The 22,246-nt window shown below is 44.5% G+C and overlaps 1 protein-coding gene across 1 annotated transcript; it reads right to left on the bottom strand.

Moving 5' to 3' along the window:
- Nucleotides 1–1,551: 1,551 nt before the first annotated feature.
- On the bottom strand, nucleotides 1,552–20,273 carry znhit6 (zinc finger HIT-type containing 6). The gene is made up of 10 exons (XM_083521513.1): nucleotides 20,024–20,273; nucleotides 18,232–18,297; nucleotides 18,031–18,137; nucleotides 16,972–17,060; nucleotides 16,602–16,705; nucleotides 7,530–7,595; nucleotides 7,250–7,330; nucleotides 6,108–6,188; nucleotides 3,288–3,412; nucleotides 1,552–2,204 (listed from the first exon to the last, which is right to left on the bottom strand). Exons 1-10 carry the CDS (start codon nucleotides 20,134–20,136, stop codon nucleotides 1,966–1,968), a joined length of 1,071 nt encoding a protein of 356 aa, XP_083377639.1. The 5' UTR covers nucleotides 20,137–20,273; the 3' UTR covers nucleotides 1,552–1,965.
- Nucleotides 20,274–22,246: the final 1,973 nt, after the last annotated feature.

Raw genomic sequence — 22,246 nt, 5'->3', positions numbered from 1 at the left:
AAGACAGCAACCCAAAGAAAAAGGAGACATTTAGGTCTGTAAGAGTGGTAGTAGAAAAACCCAAAGCAAAGTGCTGCACGAGGAAGAGTGGGCGGAGGAAGACCAGGGTCTGATAGGACTGAACAAACTGCTGTCTAAGGTGATTGGACCCAAAGTAAACCTGACATAACACAAAGTGCCTCCAATCAGAGTGGGCAAGAACAGAATGTTGAAGGAAACCAGGAAAATGGTGATGAGCACCACATTTCTAAAGGGACACAAACTGTCCAATAAATGTAAACACACTGTCCAAAAAAGTGGACTAAACTGACACACTGTCCAATAAGAGTGGACTAAAGAAGAATGCCAGGCAAAGTTTTGTCCAATAAGAATGGACAGAGAACCTTCTGATATGCATGGGGTCAAGGGCAGAATGTTGTGGAATAAGAGCTGGTACCTGAGTGCTATGCAATAAGAGGGTTTTGGGGTTTAAAGGCCACCCACCAGGAGTGAGACTCGTCCAAAACACAGAGGACCAAAGTGCACTAATTCCTAAAGCATATAAAGTGAAAACTGGCTAAAACACACCCCGTCGGGATGCTATCAGCAGGTCCAGCCAGAAACCTCGGCTTTGTTGACTCAAATCTCTGGCATGAGAAGAGCTGAGAAGGAGAGAAGACTCTGGGAGAAGACGAGTGGAAGGAAATGATCAGGCTTAACACTGACGTTCCCAACGCCAGCAATGCTACGTGGAACTCGGCCACTCGAAATCTCAATGCTACATAGAGTTCCGCTGCTAAGCTTTTTCTGGCAGCGCGGTAGCTGCTTCATTAAAATCCAATCACGCTCAGCGTGAGCCTCAAACATGACGTACACACACTTAGAGCTTTAAAGCCCTGGTCGTTACTCACGCCTGCTGTCGGACAACTCTGAGCCAAATTCTGAAGCGGCTACAGAGAGCTACGACGATCCCTCGCTGGGGCACGACGAGGCCGTTAGAATCTTTTAAAAATGTTTGTGCGTTAAAGTGGCGCCTTTTTGAAAAGGTCGAAGGAGAAACCTGCTCATGAAGAAGCAGACAGGAGACTTATTACCTCCAGACAGACAGACAGACAGACAGACAGACAGACAGACGGACGCAGGTCACGTTTTCTCACCACAGTAAAGGGAAGCGCAGCGGTGGGCCATGAGGCCATCGGTTCTCGTCCCAGCAGGAGGCTGGAAAGCACTGAGTCGCACTCAGACATCAAAGAGCTGCTGATGAGGGGCGTCTGTCTGAAACGCTACAACTACAGCGAACACATGCCTACAGGTGTGAAGAACAAACACTTACACTTTCATACAAACACACACACACACACACACACACACACACACACACACACACACACACACATACACACATACACAACGCACAGCAGGGGCCCAGAGCAGTTCCAACACACACACCAGCAGGAACGCTTGTAGGCATAACGAAAGCTCGTTAACTGTACACACACGTTTGCTAGCAATGCTACACAATGATGATACACATGCATTTTATTTTAAAATGAAACAACGTAACACACACTCAAACACGCCCCCTTTTTATTGAGAAATCACAATATAAAAGAACAACAATAAACATAAAACACAAATGAGCAAGTATCTCTACAGAGATGTGCAGGAGAACGCCGATCACGCTGACTGACTGCAGGTGTTTCACTTCCCTACGTCAAAACATGTCCCACAGAACTGCTCGGTTCTCCAGTCCCGCTGGAGCACATGATCCTCGTGGGGAAATACTCAACTGCAGCTTATTATAGTCACTCATTTTCTTATCCGTGACGTCACAATCTTCACCCCGGCTTCAAAATTTCCTCTGGAAACAGAAGGAACAGGAGCAGCATCTTCTACAGTGTGATTAAGTGGTTTGGTGGAATTGAAACCATTGCATTCAAGACTCTCAAGGTTACCAATACTATCTTTTAAAGGATGTGGGGGATCTTAAGACCTATCACCCTTATCATCATCATCATCATCATCATCATCATCATCGATTGCACAACTAACATTCCTGGAAGCATTCTGATTGTCCTCCTGGGCCTTCTTCTCCTCCTCATCTTCACTTTGGATTTCTCCTTCTTCCATCTCTGATTGCGTTGTCGGTTCCTTCTCCGCTCGTCTCTCTGGAGCTCCCTGAGCTTTTGAGGGGGAAGAGAGATGAGGCGAGATGATGCTTCTGTCTAGAATAAACACAATCACATTTCAGGTGGACAAGGAGACCAGGAGGATATCTGGGATTGTTTCTCATTGGGCAGAATTCAACAAAAGGCTTGGGGAGCCAGGGGTCGTGAACTGGATGCAGACTCGAACCTTTTTGATACCACCTCGTATACAAGTCTAGTTTTGTAACACGGCAACAGATGGCAGCACAAGGCTGCTCGCACAGTCACGGGCAGCACCGAAATTCATAAGTCAGTGTGACAAAAGACATCGAGAGCCGAGTAACTGGTGCTGTTCTGACCATGTGCGTTCCCTGAGCTTCTCCTCACACGACGTGATCTCACTTCCGCACCCACCCTACTCGCCAGATTTGGCTTCTGCGAACTTCGCCCTCTTCTCGAGATGAAAATGAAGCTCAAAGGTCGCCCTTTTGACACTATCGCGAGGACTTCCAGGACACTTTCCAGAAGAACGCTGGGAGAACTGTATTGCTGTGCAAGGGGACTATTTCGAAGGTGATGGTGTGAAAACTTAGTTAAATAACGAATCTCCAAACTTTTTGGTACCACCTTGTTTATAAGTGATTATTTTCGTGATTAGTTTCTCAAATCTCCAGAAGATGCCGCATTTCTGCATGATTGATTGAGAAACGATTTAAAGTTTTCTCGTCTTGACATTTAGACCTCTAACAGGGAAAGGGATGAGTGGCTTATCTTCAGTACAAACTCCCTGACATTTCCTGCTCTTCCTCCCACTCCTGACCCTCAGCGCTCAGACCTATCTCCGTGTGCAGCGTTTTGTCCTCCCTGACCGAGACTGGCTAATGGAGATATTAACAGCTTTAACGTGGCCTCTGAAATTACGCAAGTAATGTTTCCACTCAGGAATAAGGCCTGGATTGTGTCAGCGCCTGAAAGGAAGCGTGTGTTTGGACGATGACACTTTTTAGCCCAGCGTTGGTGCCAGGATTCGTCCCCGGAGAGCTTTGGGAGTGTGTCGAGTTGACGTTTCGATGAGTAACTTGTGGATGAAAGACAGAACAAACTTTCGCTGAGGACGCACGAAGGGAACGGGTTGTACCCAGAGTCGTGTTTCATCTTTACCTGGGACGCGAGTGAGATATTCCTCACGGTGCCCTTTCAGTACCACGTGGAGCTCGGGGAACTCCACCACTGCTTTGAACATCAGGTTCTCTCTGAGACTTTTCTTCAAATCCAGCTCATGATACCTGCAACATATGGAGAACACACTTTCAGTCAAATATGATCACTAAAAAAACACTGGATCCTGATTGGTCAGAAGGTGTTGATTAGTTTTCTACAGTAGCATCTCTGACAGTAAGCTCACCCCAGCACTGATTATTTCTCCAGAACAGAAACGGTGATACGTTTCCTGATCCATTCACCCTAAAGCTCTGACCTTGGAAAATAATCAGCAGTGATGAGACCTGGGATCCAGGAGGAACCAGTCGTTCAATCTTAAATGACTCGTTCTCCAAAAATAAATGAAATTCAGTTGAAAAGTGAATGTGGTTCTGGTTTGTCCTTGTTCTCTCCACCCTGATGAACGAGCTCCAGGGATGAGCTCCACAACACAGTCAATCATCAGGAAAACACAGTGCCAAGTGAAAGAGCAGCCATTTTTGTGGTCAGTTTCACTGCGTCAAAATGAGATCCAGGCTGCAGTGATTGGATCTAGTCTGGGATTTCGGGTGTTCAATTGGCAATTCGTCTCGCAGACAACGTCTTCCACGTGAGCAGGTCTAGAAGGGGCGTGGCCACAACACCGTACACGCTACACGTTCAGATTAACGATCTACGATAAAAAAAGAAACCTGCACTAAACCTCCAGCCTCCTGCGATACTCTCGCGGTTCACGTCTCGGTGTGGCGGCTCTGTAAACGTCCTCCACGTTCTTTGTGTGGACCTACAGGGAGCGAACGCCTGTGGAGATTTTGCTGCGTTCATAAAAACGTTAAAAACTTCTGGAAAACGGCAGCAATAAGTGATCGTTTAAACGTTCTGCCAGGACACGGCTGGCATTCGCCATAGAGCTAGTGAGCCCGTGACCACAGCTATGTTCTCCTCAGGCCAGGGAACACTGCTGAGCGCTGTGGTGGAAAACCGGGGCGTTTAGCAGGATCAGGCTTTAGGTGTGTGTGTGTGTGTGTGTGTGTGTGTGTACACTACAAAGCATTCAGAAAGTATTCAGACCCTTTTTTTCCCAGAAATTCTCGAAATGTCTGAAATATCACATATACAGAAGTATTCTGACCCTCTGCAACAACACTTGAAAATGAGCTCAGGTGCCCCTGTGATCATCCCTGAGATGTTTCTACACCTTGACTGGAGTGTATCAGTGGAAAACGTGGTTGATTGGACGTGATTTGGAAAGACACGCCGCTCTCTATAGAAGCTGACAATGCAGATCAGAGCAAAAACCAAGCCAGGAGGCAAAAGGAACTGGCTGAGGAACACTCCTGCTGCACTGAAGAATCCCAAGAGCACAATGCATCATTCTCAAATGAAAGAAGTTGGCACAACCAAAACTCTGCTCAGTTTGGCTGGGCGACCAGCTCTTGGAAATCTGGGGAGAACGTCTTCAGTAAGAGACCTGAGCGAGAACCCGATGGAGACTTTGAGCTCTGGAGGTCCCGTGTGGAAATTGGACAAAAGGACAATCATCATCGCATCCCTTCACTGATCTGAGCTTTGTGGCAGAGCAGCTAGATGGAACTCTGCTCAGTGATGGTCTGAATTCACCAACCATTACATCCTCTATTTTTTTTTTTTTAATCGATGATGTTTATCCATTTATAGTTACATTTCTCATTCACAGCAGCAGTGAACACCTGTTCCTGAGAAACTGCAGAGAACCCTGGACTGAGCGTGACACTGCACTCAAAAACATATAGAACACCTCCTGACCTCCTCCTCCTTATCATCCTTCCTTCCTGTAATATCGCCCGTCTTCATTCTTCCTCTCTGCAAGTCCGTATATGGAGCGCTCCCTCGTTCCTCTCTCATACTCTTCGTACCGAGTCTTAATTACTGACGTAGGTTTTGACGTGAGCTAACGGCGCTCTGCCAACGACCTGAACGTGCTGCTGGCACCATCCAACTGCTGGAAGTAATGAAGACCATGACCTGGAGGGATATGTGTGTGTGTGTGTGTGTGTGTGTGTGTGTGTGTGTGTGTGTGTAAATCCTTTACCGAAGGCAGTCTTTTAATCGTCTCTCTCTTTCATTAGCCGTACGTAAACACCTAAACTGCTGACAGCGGCAGGGTGAGAGTTCAGGGAAATGCCCCCTGGTCCCTCTGCCCCTTGACCCCCCCTGTTATTAATTGGCTTCTGGAGAGTAGCAAAAAAAAAAAACCCCAGAAGGAAAAGATGCTGTTCATGTGTTTGGAGCGAACGACGGCATGTGTTCTGTCCATTTCCTGTTATTACACTCGAATTACTTTGAGCTGCTGCTGAAAGTACAAACTATTACAGTGGGTAAAAGGGGCGGAGCTACAGCTGTCACTCAACGAGAAAAAAAAAAAAAAAAACACTTAATTAAAATACCGTACGTGCTCCGAATAAACACCGGACTTTACCACTGGGAAATACGAGAAGGAAGAAAGCAAGAAAGCAAGAAAGCAAGAAAGAAAGAAAGAAAGAGAGAGAGAGAGAGAGAGAGAGAGAGAGAGAGAGAGAGAGAGAGAGAGAGAGATTTTTAATCTGTCCACACTGATACGCTGTGTTTTTTAAACACAGTAGATAAATCCTGACTCGAGGTCCTGTAGTGCTCATGTTTCCCATTTAATTGACGTTTAATTAAAGTAACAAACAGATAAAAATGTTTTCTAGATCACACTGATGTCATGTTTATCTCTACACGTTTCTGGATTGTTCCTCATGTCTGTAAGAAGTTACTCACTTTAGGGAGTTCGGTAGCCTCTGCTCCGACTTCATGTAGACGCTCAGCTGATTGGACGGCGTGTGAACGTACGTCTTCAAGCTGCAACATCAAACAAACAAACAAACATGATCTCGACTCTGGATGTTGCTGTAGGCTCCGAGGACGTGGTTGTTCCTGAGCTGATGTTGTAAGCGTGTAATTACATCTCATAACTGCTCTGGGAGCACAGTTTATACGACCGCATGAGCGTGATGAAGGCAGCATGAGAGTTCAGGATGAGACCTGCACGAAGAACGAGGAATAAAAATACGCTTGGGATTAAGTTTTTTTTTTTTTTTTTTTTTTTTGGTCCGGCGCCAGAGGAAACAAAAACACAGACACACACGTGGCTTCAGGAGAACATTTCAAGCAACAAGACGCCAAGATATGTCTGGGGTTTTGGGGTTGGAGCTGCAGAGATGGTGTGGATAACAAAACGGGAAAGAAATGGAATGATAGAGAGAGAGAGAGAGAGAGAGAGAGAGAGAGTGAGTCTGGTGAACACCATGCATGAAACGAGACCTTTCCACATCGCTCTTCCTTCAGCCTCAGCATCATCTACCTGGGCTAGATCCCATCCCTCACTAGCGCTCTGTCCCCAGCTCTTCTCCACCAGGCATTTCTGATGATAAATCACTCTGAAAATCACTCCTGTGGTGTGCCAGAACCCCTGGTGGTCAGGTGGAACAGGCTCAGACTCGGAGAACTCAGTGAAGGTACGGTATGTGCTCCTGGGCCATGTTACCTAACGAGCTCATTGAAAGAACGTTAATAGAAAGCTTTTTGCGGTCTGGACTGGAACACATTGTTGGAGCTGATGGCTTCTGCAGGAGAGCTGAACATGGACTGGAGACACACACGTGGACAGGAGGAATGACACAGATGTGTGCTGCTGTTCATCTCAAACGTTTTTTTTTTAAGTGAGGATTGTAGCTGTTGATCTTTACCGTTTTAAACGTGCGACAGGCGAGTTTTAACGCATCACAAAAAGCAACAGCCAATCAGATTCAAATATGCAAATGAACTCAATTAATGCAGAATTGCTGTTAATCCACCAGATCATCATCCAACATGCATTCGATCTTCAAACAGAGAACTTTCAGCAGGTTAAATGCGCTTACTTCTGTCGCTTGACTGGATCCGACTCGGTCGGGTCGATGTAGTTACTGAGGATCTTCTCGAGAACGCGATCTTCTGGAACCCTGAGAGAGAAGAAGAAAAAAAAAAGGAGAGAGTGGATCAGACCTGGTCTGTAGATCAGACTGAAGTGCTGGAAAGAAGACAAAAGTGTAACAGAGGATATTTTTTTATATAATAAATGATGGAGTGATTGAGACGGAGCGAGAGAGAGAGACAGAGAGAGACAGAGAGAGAGAGAGAGAGAGAGAGAGAGAGAGATACCGCTCTGTGTATTCAGCATTGCTCTGAGGGAAGATGAGCTTCAGGTGCCAGTGGAGCTTCTTCTCTCTGGAGGACAGAAAGAGAGAGAAAGACTTGTTTTATCGCTGTATAGCAGAGCATTTACTCCTTACACTCATTTATTCGTCTGATTCATCCATCCATCCATCCTTTAATATGGCTGGATAATATAACAAACAAAATACATCAGAAAATAAAAAAATTACTCATATGATAAAAAAAAAAAATTCTTATACAAAATATTTGATTGAAATAAAAAAAAATAAACAAATTGTGCAAATTTTCACATTAGCTACACTTCTGATCAATATTTAAATATATATTAAAGCAATTTTTTTAATAATGACATTAATTATTGTACCAAATTAATTAACTGAGGTTTTGCTCAGCAACATCAGTATCCAATGCTCAGTTCATCATCTTCAAAAAGACGAGTCTGTTAGGTAGTAGGAACATTCCACATCTTCAAGCACACATTAAACCTCATCCTCCTTGTGGAGAAGGTTGAGAGTTCAAATCGCACCACCACTAAAATACCAGCACTGGGCCCATAAGCAAGATCTTCAACCTTCAACTGCTCAGTTGTATGAATGAGATCATCCCCCGGATGGAGCTGAGGATGGTTCCACCTCAACATCCTAAAGATCAATGAAGTTACTAAGCAACTCAGGAACTTCGAGGATGGATTCGGACTGTAACTATTATCAACAGTCTGCTCCAATGTGCTCAGGACCTCCGTCTCATGAACAGGTCTGCATGAACAGTAAGCGTCATCACTGAACAGTTCACCTGATAGAAAATCTTCCCTTTTGAGCCACAAGGTTTCTTCCTCATGAGGTCTCAGGGAGTTTCTCCTTCACTGCATCACCACTGGGTCACTCATTCGAGATAAACTTTTATTATAAGGAACAAACTGGTAGATTCTTTTATACAACTTTAGAACCTCTTCATCGCTGTAAAGCTGCTTTGAGACCATCTGCATTGTTTCAAAATGCTCTACAAATAAAGAAGAATTAAATTGAACAGTTTGAACGTGAATGAAGTCTGGATAAACAGACTAAGGAGAAATCCATCTGTGCAGAACCTCCTCACTTCCATCAGGATGTGACTTCACTAACACACGTGTGCCTAAATCAATCTCCAAAAAGTCTAGTGGAACAACATCTCAGAAGAGTGGAGCTTTTTGTATAACGGCAAATGGAGACTTGGTGTGGAATGGGATGTACAGAAAGGAGCGCCAATAAAATGCTGACGTTACGTCCAATCATATGAGATGCTGAGGGAGCAGAGATGTTCAAACACCTGGAGCTTTATCGCCTGTGCGTTTGGACTTTGAGGAACATGCACCAAATAAAGTAATATAAAGGTATAAAAGTAAAGGTGTGTACAGGAACAGCGATGGAACCAGTTAGGAGATTTTCAGATTAAACGCTGAATGGGCAGGGATTCCCCCAGTGTGGACCTGTGAAGGTATTCCAGCATTCCTCTGGGATTTATGTGTGTGTTCAGGCTTGGCTGTGACTCCAGGGGAAAGGTGTGTGTGTGTGTGTGTGTGTTGGAGCTAGCCTGCTCGTGAAGGTGAAACAGGATTGTTGTGATCATCTCGAATGGAAAGTATGTTTTCTCCCCCCCCTCCCCTCCTCCTGGAATGGAAAAAGAGGTTTGGCGGGGAGACGCTGGCGGGCGTCTGAGGGCCAGGTGAGGACGCACAAGCGCTCCATCACTCACATATTTTCAGGGTTGAAATAAAAGGCCGAATGTCAGGCATGCGATGGGTGTAGACGTTTATAAAATAACCATCAGCTTCAAACGGGCCGTCGCTAAACCCGACTCCGCGGCAGCGTTCCTCCGAGGGATGGGAAAATACTTTCGTTGGATCGATCTGCGCCTGACGCCAACACCACAACCGACCCGGAACATCCATAAAAGGAGATTTTCTCGATAAGTTGTGAAAGCGCTTGTTCCAGCACGGACTTATCCCCTAAACAGGAAGCTGCTGAACCCCTGATAAAGACTCCAGAGAAAATAACGGTCTGACTTGTGACTCAGAGAAACCGTCACGCCTTGATCTTTAGAAGAAAACTTTCCTCCCACGACTGCAGAATGACACAATAACCGCGACAGGACGAGTATAGACAGCTGCAGGGTAAAAGTGGGCGGAGCCAGGGTGTCAATTCCACGTTCTAATCGTTTTATGGGTGTTTACTTGCACTTGACTGATCGTGAGTTGTGCGTTTTCTGTGTTAAAAAACAGCTATGAAATATTCTGTGGTACAAATTCACACGGTACAAAAACGAAACGTCTACAAAAGCTATGAGACGCAATCGTCTCTTCATCCAATCAAATGTGTACGATTGTGTTCAGACCCTGAAGTGAGCAGGAGAGGCAGGAGGACGTTCTCACGTTCCAGCATCCTCCATATCTTCTGTGTTAATGTGTGCAGTGCAGCAGGTGGTGGGATTCAAAGCTGTGACAAAAATTATAAATACGTGTCAGATGGAAACTTCTCATGTGTGGTGGGTTTCTGTAACCTGGAACACTGGAAGATCAGTGGTTGAGACACTTCAAATCAGAAGGTCATGAGTTTGAATCTCGGAGCCAATGCTTGTGCTTTGAGCCCTTAACCCTCTAAAAGAGCTAAATGGAGCTCGGTCTGGAACCAGGTGTCTGTCAGATGCCATCAGTGTAAATTTAAACTTAATATTTATCAAGAACTTGTACCATCCTAGGATTTTGGGAAAAGCCTCCAAAACATCACATGAATCTGATTTTGAATTAGAACTTTCAGACTTTTTGGAGACACAATAGGGACTAAAGTCCAATAAAAGAGCTTCATGGAGATCCAGAACATGTGGCTGCTCCAAACCTGGACCAAGGTGGTAACATTGGATGGATCATCACTTACAAAATATACACACACAAACATCCAGCACACACCTCTCCCTCCTTCTTCATACCTCTCCTTTTTTTCTGTTCACCTCTCCTCCCTTCTCCACACCTCTCCTTCCTGCCAGCTGATGTATCAGACACTTTGTGTATCGTGTGTATAGTGAGGTTTAGTGAGAGAAGATAAACTGAAGAAAAGAAAAAAAGAAAGTGGTGAATAAACAGTGCGTTTGTAATGTAATGATCTCTGGGTAATTTCACTCCTCCAACGAAAGCAGCCTCGGTGTCTGAAACTGCAGCCAACCCCTGTGACTGTGTGTGGGTTTGTCTGCGTGTCCTGGACATGTGGATGTTGTGAACATGCTGAAGGTCAAACTGACCACAAAAGACACACTGTATTAGTGCTGGACACGATGATCCTCAATCTCTTCCAAAACGCACACCAAGAAACGTTTATTACACAACGCACAAACAGCGCCAGCATTCCGGCACCAGCGCTTTCGGAGAACCGGATTACAGGACGCTCTAATATCACTCCACTTTCACCTTCAGCTCCTTTCAGGAAGTGGATATTAGAGTTCATGTCTTCACTGAGAAGAAAACAGCCGATCTGTCCAAACAAAAAAATGAAAAACAGATGTGTTCATATTGCCTTTAAATCGATGTGCAGTTTGTGAGCGTCTGCGCAGTCAATCCGCCGTTTCTCAAAAGCGACGTGTACAGTTCATAAACAGTTCTACAGTACCACAAACCTGAAAGCAGGAAGTTTTAGAATCAAACATGGCCGACACAATGGACACCACGGAAATCATCCGGATACCAAACGGAACTTTTGCTACGTTTCCACCCGGACGGTTTTAAGCGCCGGATGTGTGCGTCATGGCGGATTTTGGTGCTGATTCAAAACTCGCGCACCAGTAAAACAAATGTTAATTAATTACAAAAAAAATTTTCGGTGAAGTTTATTATTTTTTAGATCTGAGTAATTAAAGGACTTCGTGAATAAAAGTGTGTTGGGTTTTAATTTTGCCTCTTTTATTTATTCATTTATTTATATTTTTAATAAAACTGGTCAAACAGAAATGCGCACTTCATTATCGCTCGTGAATAAAATGAGTGGCGTTAAAATTATTTTGTTCAACCTGTTTATTTTGACACCACCAATTATTATAGATTCCAGGTAGAAACTCACAGCAGGTTCCTGCTACAAGTTGAAGCAGAACTTTATTTGTGAAGAATTGGAAATACCAAGTTATGAGTTACAAACATCGAGGCATTAATATCAGGGCAAGAATGCGAAAAAAGTCCGAGAGATTCTAAAAGGCCTGACGAAACAGGTCTACGCGTTCTTCTGCACGTCTCACTGCAGGGAGATGATTTAAAGCTGTTGACATGACAGCTGAGCCTCAGTCGCCCGGATCTGTTCTGTGTGTCATTTCCCTGCATTTTCGTCTGGCCTCCTGGATGACAAACTGGAAAAAGGTGGCGCCATAGAGTCGAAATGATTTAGGAAAGAAACCGAGAGAAAAGTTATGTAATAACTAATGAGTGGGAATCCACTCCCGGGGAGGAGAGATTGCTCGCTCTTCATGCTTGCTGTAGTCTAAAACTGGAATAACTGCCATGAGTCCCAAACAGTGTTCCGGCATGAAGGTAGCTCAACAGTTAAGATGGTAGACTTCTAAAAAGAAGGATGCGATTTCAAATCCCAGCTCCACCAACCTGACACAGCTGGGCCCCTGAGCAAGGCCCCTCAACCATCAAGTGCTCAGTGAATAAAAGTCTTCTGCCAAATGGAATGAATGTGAATCAGCTCCATGAAGGCATGTTAGTCGAGGTTGGAGTAGAAGATCTCTGAGCCCTGACCTCATAAACTCCACTGAACCCCTTTGGAATTAGCTGGAAACCGGGTCCAGTTTGTCAAAAGACTTGGCAACCCACTAAAAGGGAGACGACACTGCTTTTGTTAGCTTAATATCCAGAGGAACGGGTTTACTGTGAAGTCCACAAGCTCAGATGAGAGAAAGGAACTGGAAGGGGTTCATGATGCTTGGTGGGAAAAGGGAATATGACGATCTCGTCGCTCTGCTTGCTAAGGTTTTCGTGCTAGGACGTTTGACGCACGGACGTAAAAAATGGCTTTATTCAGGGTTCCAGCTGACCTCGATACCGTATCCCTGAGACTGCAGTGAGAGGCGACGGTGCACAACCAAATACATGACGAGGAGACGGGAAACTCTGCGACACTACTGACAAATATAAAGCAGGAAGCTAGCATTCTTTAGAGGCCATAAAAAAACAAACAAGGAACATTAGGTTGGAATGAGGAGGAAAAGAAAGAAAGAAAGAGAGAGAGAGAGAGAGAGAGAGAGAGAGGGAGAGAGGATGAGATTGTGTGTGGAAGCATCTGCAGCCACTGTGCAGCTCACATCTGCTTTTTATATAATGTACTCAGTACATTGTGAAACTTCTTGCTGCCTGCTGTGAGCCACCCTACACCTCTCTCTCTCTCTCTCTCTCTCTCTCTCTCTCTCTCTTTTCCCTGTTTGCTACACAGAAAATCCCGATCTTGGCTACATTCCATTGTCAGCATGGATTCGCTACTGAAAAGATCATTTAGCGCTCAGCGTGAGGAGAACTGTAAGCTAAGAACATTAGACGTGATGCCTGTTAGCAAGCTCCTGGATCTGTGCTCCTGCTCCTGCACTCCGCATGCCAGAGCTATTTTAGGGAAAAGTCTTAGGAAAATGATGGACCACATTTTCTTCACAGAGATTATAATTATTTTTTTGGAAAGCCTTTGTTTGTTTTTTCGCAGCAGCACGTGTCCCTGTGCATGTGTGGTTTTAAAAAACTAATCTCATTTTTGGTTTCTCTGAAAGTCTCAGCGATGATCTGTCCACAAGGCTCCATGCCATCACAAGCCGTCCGTCGGGAACGGCGGTGTTCCCGACGCTGGCTGATTAACCAAAACTTGGAACCCTAAAAAGCCAAAAGCTGGAACATCAAAAGATTGAGAATAATAGTGTTAACCCTTTTTTGCCTGCTCAGAAACATCTGGCAGGGTTTCTGTAAAAAGCCCTAAGTCAGGGTGGTTCCTTAAACCTTGTCCTCGAGGTGAAACATTTGCAAAACAGGTTCCAAAAGCAAAAAAGGGCAGTTTGTACCAACTAAAAATGCAAAGCTGCCACAGTCAAAAGCACAGCTCCACCAACAGTTGTGAGGTCATACCAGAAGGAGACCAACCAAGATCAACCAGGTGGAGAGGAAAAGTACAATTCAGGAGGACGAAACCACAGCTGTATCGAAGTCAAGCAGACAGTCTACCACAAGTGGAAACAACAGTTGTGCCAAAAGTGAAGCACAATTACACTAAAGTCTACAGTAAAGTCGAGAGCAAAGCTACAACCGGAGAATGATGACGCATCACCCCAATTCAAGAAGAGCTGCACCTCAATTCCAGAAAAGAGCTGCACCTCAACTCCAAAGAGTTTTATTACAATTCGAGAAAAAAAAGTTGCATCAAAATGGGGAACAGTGATGCAGCCAGGCGAACGGTGATGGAACACAAATCCAGATCGGTGAAGTAACACACGTCGAGATGCGACAGACATGCGAAGGCAAGTCAAAACAGAAAGCTGTAGAAGATGTTGCCATGACAGTCATTACAAAGTCTAGAGGAAGGACAATGTTCAAGACTGTTGTACCAAAGTTTAGCAGACGATGGAAAGTAGAGAGGAGGACGTGCACATGGAGACAGGATGTTGATGCTGAAATAGTTACGACATTAAACAGATACCTTCTCCAGAGCGCCAGTTAAGTCAGTTATACAGCTGAGTACCTGAGGGCCTTGCTCAAGGGCCCAGCAGTGGCAGTTTGGTGGTGCTTGGATTTAAACCTGTGACCCTCCAATAAGAAGTCCAGCATCTTATCCACTGAGCTACCACTTCCTGTTTCCTTTCTAAAAGAAGGGAAAACTGAAAAGTCAAGAGGACAGTGGTATCAAAGTCAGTTGGATCAAAGCTGAAAGCAAAACTACTGAAAGTCAACGACCAGATGAAACAGGAAGTCAACAAGAAGGACGCCGCAAACGTTGAGAGCAGAAGGTTGTGCCGGGGTCAGGAGACCAGCTGGTGTGTTCGTGTTTAGGCTCCGTCACTGTTCCCGCCATGCGACGCTGCAGAATTCCTGCTAATGACTGCTCACTGAAGTTGGATTGGATTAGACTTTTACAGCTCTGTGCTCGGATTGGATTAAAGGCACTTTCCAGACTCCTCACCTTCCTGCTGGCGGCAAACATCTCAGATTCAAACCAGCTGCTTTCTAACCCTCTATATAAAGACAAATTAGGGGACGGATATGTCATCGGAACCCCTTCGGTCTGATCTATGGAACCATGTGATCAACATTCCCGCCATTGTGCATCGGAATCACGTTCGCTCAGAACCTCGTCCAGCTCCACTGATGGAACTTTTACAGCGAACCCCATGTGTGTGAAAAAGTTATTAGGTGCAAGATGTTCAGGATCAAGTGTGTGTGTGTGTGTGTGTGTGTGTGTGTGTGTGTGTGACATCACTGGTGTGTCTCCAGCTGTGCATCACTCCCTGCTGAGCATCTGTGGGTCTGTCTGCGTTCCATAACAACTTTAACACACACATGCTAACAAACACACACACACACACACACACACACACACACACACACACACACACACACACACACACACACACACACAGTCGAGACTCACACTTTCAGACATAAATGCAGTCTTTGTGTTTCATGCGCCGTTGCACTTGTTTGATGAGGTGCGGAGTGTTTTCCATTTCTCAGGTCACGCTGACTAAAGACTTCCAGTCAAAGTCACACGGAATCCTGAACCTTCCAGAACTCTCATGTTGAAATCGCCATCCCACATCTCCAATCTCCAAACACTGATATTCCAACACTGCACAGTTTCACAACCTGAGGGAATTCCACAATTTGATATTCGATCATTCTGCAACGTTCCTGAAATGCATATTCTAAGACTGTACAACACGAAATTCCAAACGTTTTCACTCTGACATTGTTTAACTTAAAAAGATTCTGGAATTGGAGAATTTGGTATTCCCGCAGTGTACAATTTAATATCCTTCACACCTTTAATTTTCCAGAAATCAGTATCCTATGCATTTTTCCAGGTGTCGGAGAGATGTATGTTCTAAGGCCATAAACCCTGAACGCAACAATGTTCTGGAATTCCAGACGGATGTTCTAATATTTTCATAACTCAACATTCCTGAAACTCATGTTCTACCTCTGTAAAGCTCAATACTGCTTTTGCAGTTTGTTATTCCAGCACGATGAGATAACCTATGACCCTTTGACCAGATGACCAGAAAAAATCTCCCCAACTCAACATTCCGGAATTCCAGAATTCTGATCTCTAGAATCATAGAACTTGTAAAACTTTCCACATCAATTCAACATAAATGTAGTATTTTGGAAAGACCACACACCCCAGTTGTGTGCTGCAGGCATCATCAGGACGTTAAACTGATCAACTCTAAACTGAAGAACCTTGTGTGAACTTCTCACGCTCAGAGGAGTTTGGATTTAGGAGCTTCTCCCATCCAGTTGTGGACCCTGTCAAGAGTAAGGGCTCTGAAAGCAGTTAGCTGAAGTGGTTCCTCCATGTGTGTAGAAGCTGGAGTGTGAGATTCAGAGCTCTGAGCTCCTCCAGCTTCTACACAAGAGCGCCACCATGTGATCCATCCCTGAATCTTTTCACCTTTTTTTTTCTCTCTCCATCTTATGATTGTCGCGCTCTTTGAACACTCCAAGACAAAAAACATATCTCTAGATCTCCAGGATGACGATGCATTACAGTAAAGTGAAGCACCATGAGATGACTCGCAGTGATTCCGGAAAGTGGCTCATCACCCAGAACCTGTTTCACTCGTTTCAGGTCAAAGCCAACGTTTATAAAAAATACTTCATCCTGAGTGTGAGGAACATCCTGAGGAACATCCTGAATAAACAGTGTGGGACGACTGAACCTCAACTGATTCACTTGAACATCTGCTTTACTCCACATCTGTCACACAACGCTTCCTTTCTCTCGTGTGATTTTCAGCAGCGTACGTTAAAGACGTTCCAGTAGATTAGTGAACGTTGCTGAGGCTCACATTTTGTTGTAGATGGACGTGTTTTCTCGCCGCCGACTGAACGACTTCGGCAGGATCTTCAGATTCACCTTCGCCGCCTTCGCGTTCCTCAGCAGCAGCATCGCCTGGACAACAAAGGGGCAGAGATACACTATATAACACACACACACACACACACACACACACACACACAGTACACTAACACAAATCAATAAACACACACACACACTCGATAGATACACACAAAGTACACTATAAATCAATACACACACACACACACACACACACACAGTACACTAACACAAATCAATAAACACACACACACACACACACACACACACACACACACACACACACACACACACACACACACACAGGGACGGTGTCTTACACAGTAGCTGTGGCGTGAGCGAGTGTGTAGCAGAGTGTCTCTGTTGGGTTTGTCAGCAACGCGTCCAGTCTCCTCCAGGAACCTGTAATCTACACACACCACCACGTTACTACTGCTTCATCACCTTCTCCATCATCTCCTGCTCTATCATCTACTCAACATCCCGCTCCATTACCTACTCTATGTACTGCTTCATCACCTACTCCAGATGTTCAAGTATATAATTTACTCCAAATGTTTATATATAGTGTTCACACCAGATGTTCATGTATATAATTTTTTCCAGATGTTTATGTATAGAATTTACTCAAGAATGTTTATGTATAGTTTACTCCAGATGTTTTATGTATAGGTTTCACTCCAGATCTTTATTTAGAGTTCACTCCAGATGTTAATGTATAGTTTACTCAAGAAGGTTTATGTAGAGAGTTAATCCAGATGTTTATATATAGGTTTCACTCCAGATGTTTTGTGTAGAGTTTACTCCAGATGTTAATGAATAGTTTACTCCGGATGTTTTTTTGTACAGAGTTCACTCCAGATGTTTTTGTTGTTTTTTTAGTACAGAGTTCACTCCAGATGTTTATGTACAGAGTTCACTCCAGATGTTTTTTTTTTAAGTACAGAGTTCACTCCCGATTTTTATTTAGAGTTCACTCCAGATGTTTATGCACAGAGTTTACTCCGGATGTTTTTTTGTACAGAGTTCACTCCAGATGTTTTTGTTGTTTTTTTTTAGTACAGAGTTCACTCCAGATGTTTATGTACAGAGTTCACTCCAGATGTTTTTTTTTAAGTACAGAGTTCACTCCAGATGTTTATTTAGAGTTCACTCCAGATGTTTATGTAGAGTTCACTCCAGATGTTTATGTACAGAGTTCACTCCAGATGTTTATGTACAGAGTTCACTCCAGATGTTTATGTACAGAGTTCACTCCAGATGTTTATGTACAGAGTTCACTCCAGATGTTTATGTACAGAGTTCACTCCAGATGTTTGTGTAGAAGTCCAGCGTGTGCGTGTGTGTGTGTTTAAGGCTGAGTGTGAAGGTGTAGTCACCGTTGAGCAGGTGAAGGTCGCTGAAGTGATCCAGAGGAACGAAGGCGGTTCGATCCCGAACTCCGCTGCACTCTGACCGGAGCTTGTGCTGCTTCACACACAACAGACTACAGCAAGCACACAGGGACAATTCAGTACACACCAAACACACCTTCACCAGCTTCATGAACTTTTACATGGGCCTTCACTGAGTTCTCTGACCTGCAGGAGCACTTCAAGCAGTTGGGACAGCGGTACTTGGCTTCCTCAGCTTCACACACATCACAGCTGTGAAGTAAGAAAGTATGAGATCAGTGACAGACGGCTAGATCTGTGGGGGATTAAAACAATTCTGCTCCATCAGCTACTGCTCCATCATCTACTGTTTCATCAGATACTACTCCACCATCCACTGCTCCATCAGCTACTGCTCCATCATCTACTGTTTCATCAGATACTACTCCACCATCCACTGCTCCATCAGCTACTGCTCCATCATCTACTGTTTCATCAGATACTACTCCACCATCCACTGCTCCATCAGCTACTGCTCCATCATCTACTGTTTCATCAGATACTACTCCACCATCTACTGCTCCAACATCCACTGCTCCACCATCTACTGCTCCATCATCCACTGCTCCATCAGCTACTGCTCCATCATCTACTGTTTCATCAGATACTACTCCACCATCTACTGCTCCATCATCCACTGCTCCATCAGCTACTGCTCCATCATCTACTGTTTCATCAGATACTACTCCACCATCCACTGCTCCATCAGCTACTGCTCCATCATCTACTGTTTCATCAGATACTACTCCACCATCTACTGCTCCAACATCCACTGCTCCACCATCTACTGCTCCATCATCCACTGCTCCATCAGCTACTGCTCCATCAGCTACTGCTTCATCAGCTACTGTTTCATCAGACACTACTCCACCATCTACTGCTCCATCATCCACTGCTCCATCATCCACTGCTCCATCATCTACTGTTTCATCAGATACTACTTCACCATCCACTGCTCCATCAGCTACTGCTCCATCATCTACTGTTTCATCAGATACTACTCCACCATCTACTGCTCCATCATCCACTGCTCCATCAGCTACTGTTTCATCAGATACTGCTCCATCAGCTACTGCTCCATCATCACCTGTTTCATCGGATACTACTCCACCATCTACTGCTCCATCATCTACTGTTTCATCAGATACTACTCCACCATCTACTGCTCCATCATCCACTGCTCCATCATCCACTGCTCCATCAGCTACTGCTCCATCAGCTACTGCTCCACCATCTACTGTGCCACCATCTACTGCTCCATCAGATACTACTCCACCATCTACTGCTCCATCATCCACTGCTCCATCAGCTACTGTTTCATCAGATACTGCTCCATCAGATACTGCTCCATCAGCTACATCATCTACTGCTATTACTATTATGACTTTTATTTAAGACTGTAAGATGTAACAGGTCACCAGTATCACTATGAGATCGAGCAGACAGATGTGTTTATTTCTCTTATGTAGGGTTTTAAAAGGAACTTCATCTGGAATATTTGGGAAATATTTCCAGATGGAAACTTACTAGGAATTTACATTAATTTACGTGAATGAATGGGATCATGTACTAATATTTATTTCTCTCTCACACACACACACACACACACACACACACACTCCATTCACTTTTATATTAGTCCCGCCTCATGTACAGGGATGAGCTAATACGTCGCACAAGCGCGTCACTGATTGGACAGTAGAAACGTCACTCAGGTCTCCGTAGCAACAGCAGCGCAGAAGCGCTTCAAATAACGGTTCTAAAGCTCAAAGTGATTTTCTATCTTTTTTTTTTTTTATTTCAATCTGTTTCAATAGCACACAATAACATGAGATTAATTTCCCTTCAGCTCACAGGATTAATCGCATTGTAAAGAGAGGAAGCTCGATTCTTCCGGGAACCGTGTGATTAAACCTGCCTGCAGCTGTTCCCCTTTTACCTGCTCAGCGATATTTTCCGCTTCCTGCCTCTGCGCTCGTCCTGAGACGCGCTGGTGCTGGTGCCGGTGCTGGTGCCGGTGTGGTTCGGTGAAAGCGCCGTCGCGTCGCACATGATCTCATTTGCTGGAATCCACTAAAGTCCAAAGCACTTCCTACACACGTGCAGCGTCCGCTGCCGTGTTTCAACTCGCAGCCACACTTTACGTCACGTGTCGTGCTGCTGTCGCAAAGCACGCCAATAAACCGAATGATCACCAGTGGTGGACGAAGTGCACAAGCATGTAGTTTAGTAGAAATAAAGATTCACATTGTAAAATATGACTCCAGTAAAAGCACAAATTCTCCCCTTAAACTTTTAAGTTAAAAAATTAGAAACAATTTTAAAAGAACAGAAGTATTTGCCTTCAAATGGACTTTAGTATCCAAAGTACTATCATTTATTATGGCTTTAATGTTCCTATTATCATTTTTCTCAATGACGATCGTCCCTTGCACTCACACCCATCGTGATCAAGTGCTTCAAGAGGCTAGTCGTGAGACACATCAAGACACAGACATATCGTCCAAACTGTTCCATGGACGATCCCATCGCCACGACCCTCCATGACAATAAGGACACTTACATACGAATTCAGTTCAGCATTTAACACAATCATCCCTCAGCACCTGATTGAGAAGCTGAGCCTAAACATCTCCCTTTGCAACTGGATCATGAACTTCCTGACTGGGAGACCTCAGTCAGTCCGGATTCGAAACAGCATCTCCAGCATCACCACACTGAGCACTGGAGCTCCTCAAGGCTGTGTGTTTGTCCCACTGCTGTTCACTCTGCTGATTTAAGACTGTGTAGCTCTGTGTTGTGTATGTAGCTCTGTGTTGTGTATGTAGCTCTGTGTTGTGTATGTAGTTTTGTGTTGTGTATGTAGCTCTGTGTTCTGTGTAGCTCTGTGTTGTGTATATGTAGCTGTGTTCTGTGTGTAACTCTGTGTTGTGTGTATGTAGCTCTGTGTTGTGTGTGTAGCTCTGTTTGTGTGTAGCTTTGTGTTCTGTGTGTAGCTCTGTGTTCTGTGTGTAGCTCTGTGTTGTGTGTGTGGCTCTGTGTTGTGTGTGTGGCTCTGTGTTGTTTTTGTAGCTCTGTGTGTATGTAGATCTGTGTGTATGTAGCTCTGTGTTGTGTGTGTAGCTCTGTGTTCTGTGTGTATGTAGCTCTGTGTTGTGTATGTAGTTTTGTGTTGTGTATGTAGCTCTGTGTTCTGTGTAGCTCTGTGTTGTGTATATGTAGCTGTGTTCTGTGTGTAACTCTGTGTTGTGTGTATGTAGCTCTGTGTTGTGTGTGTAGCTCTGTTTGTGTGTAGCTTTGTGTTCTGTGTGTAGCTCTGTGTTCTGTGTGTAGCTCTGTGTTGTGTGTGTGGCTCTGTGTTGTGTGTGTGGCTCTGTGTTGTTTTTGTAGCTCTGTGTGTATGTAGATCTGTGTGTATGTAGCTCTGTGTTGTGTGTGTAGCTCTGTGTTCTGTGTGTATGTAGCTCTGTGTTGTGTGTGTAGCTCTATGTTGTTGTTTTTTTTAGCTCTGTGTTCTGTGTGTAGCTCTGTGTGTATGTAGATTTGTGGTGTGTGTGTAGCTCTGTGTTGTGTATTTAGCTCTGTGTTGTGTGTAGCTCTGTGTTGTTTTTGTAGCTCTGTGTTGTGTATGTAGCTCTGTGTTCTGTGTGTAGCTCTGTGTTGTGTGTAGCTCTGTGTTGAGTATTTAGCTCTATGTTGTGTGTAGCTCTGTGTTGTTTTTGTAGCTCTGTGTTCTGTGTGTAGCTCTGTGTGTATGTAGCTGTGTTCTGTGTGTAGCTCTGTGTGTATGTAGCTCTGTGTTCTGTGTGTAGCTCTGTGTGTATGTAGCTCTGTGTTCTGTGTGTAGCTCTGTGTGTATGTAGCTCTGTGTTCTGTGTGTAGCTCTGTGTGTATGTAGCTCTGTGTGTGTGTAGCTCTGTGTTCTGTGTGTAGCTCTGTGTTGTGTGTGTAGCTCTGTGTTTATGTAGCTCTGTGTTCTGTGTGTAGCTCTGTGTTCTGTATGTAGCTCTGTGTTCTGTGTGTAGCTCTGTGTGTATGTAGCTCTGCGTGTGTAGCTCTGTGTTGTGTGTGTAGCTCTATGTTCTGTATGTAGCTCTGTGTTGTGTGTGTGTGTGTGTAGCTCTGTGTTGTGTGTGTGTGTGTGTGTGTGTGTGTGTGTGTG

This window comes from Silurus aristotelis, assembly GCF_946808225.1.
Source record: "Silurus aristotelis genome assembly, chromosome: 19".
In the NCBI taxonomy this organism is placed as follows: domain Eukaryota; kingdom Metazoa; phylum Chordata; class Actinopteri; order Siluriformes; family Siluridae; genus Silurus; species Silurus aristotelis.
Note: the sequence above shows the minus strand (reverse complement) of the source record. Positions and strands in the feature narration are given on the sequence as shown.

Excerpts from the sequence above, each read along its gene's own strand:
- znhit6 (XM_083521513.1), bottom strand. The coding sequence starts at position 20,136 with ATGTGCGACGCGACGGCGCTTTCACCGAACCACACCGGCACCAGCACC. Across the intron at positions 18,298-20,023 it reads CGGAAAATATCGCTGAGCAG|CTGTGATGTGTGTGAAGCTG; the intron begins GTAAAAGGGGAA and ends CTTACTTCACAG. Across the intron at positions 6,189-7,249 it reads GATCCAGTCAAGCGACAGAA|CTTGAAGACGTACGTTCACA; the intron begins GTAAGCGCATTT and ends TTGATGTTGCAG.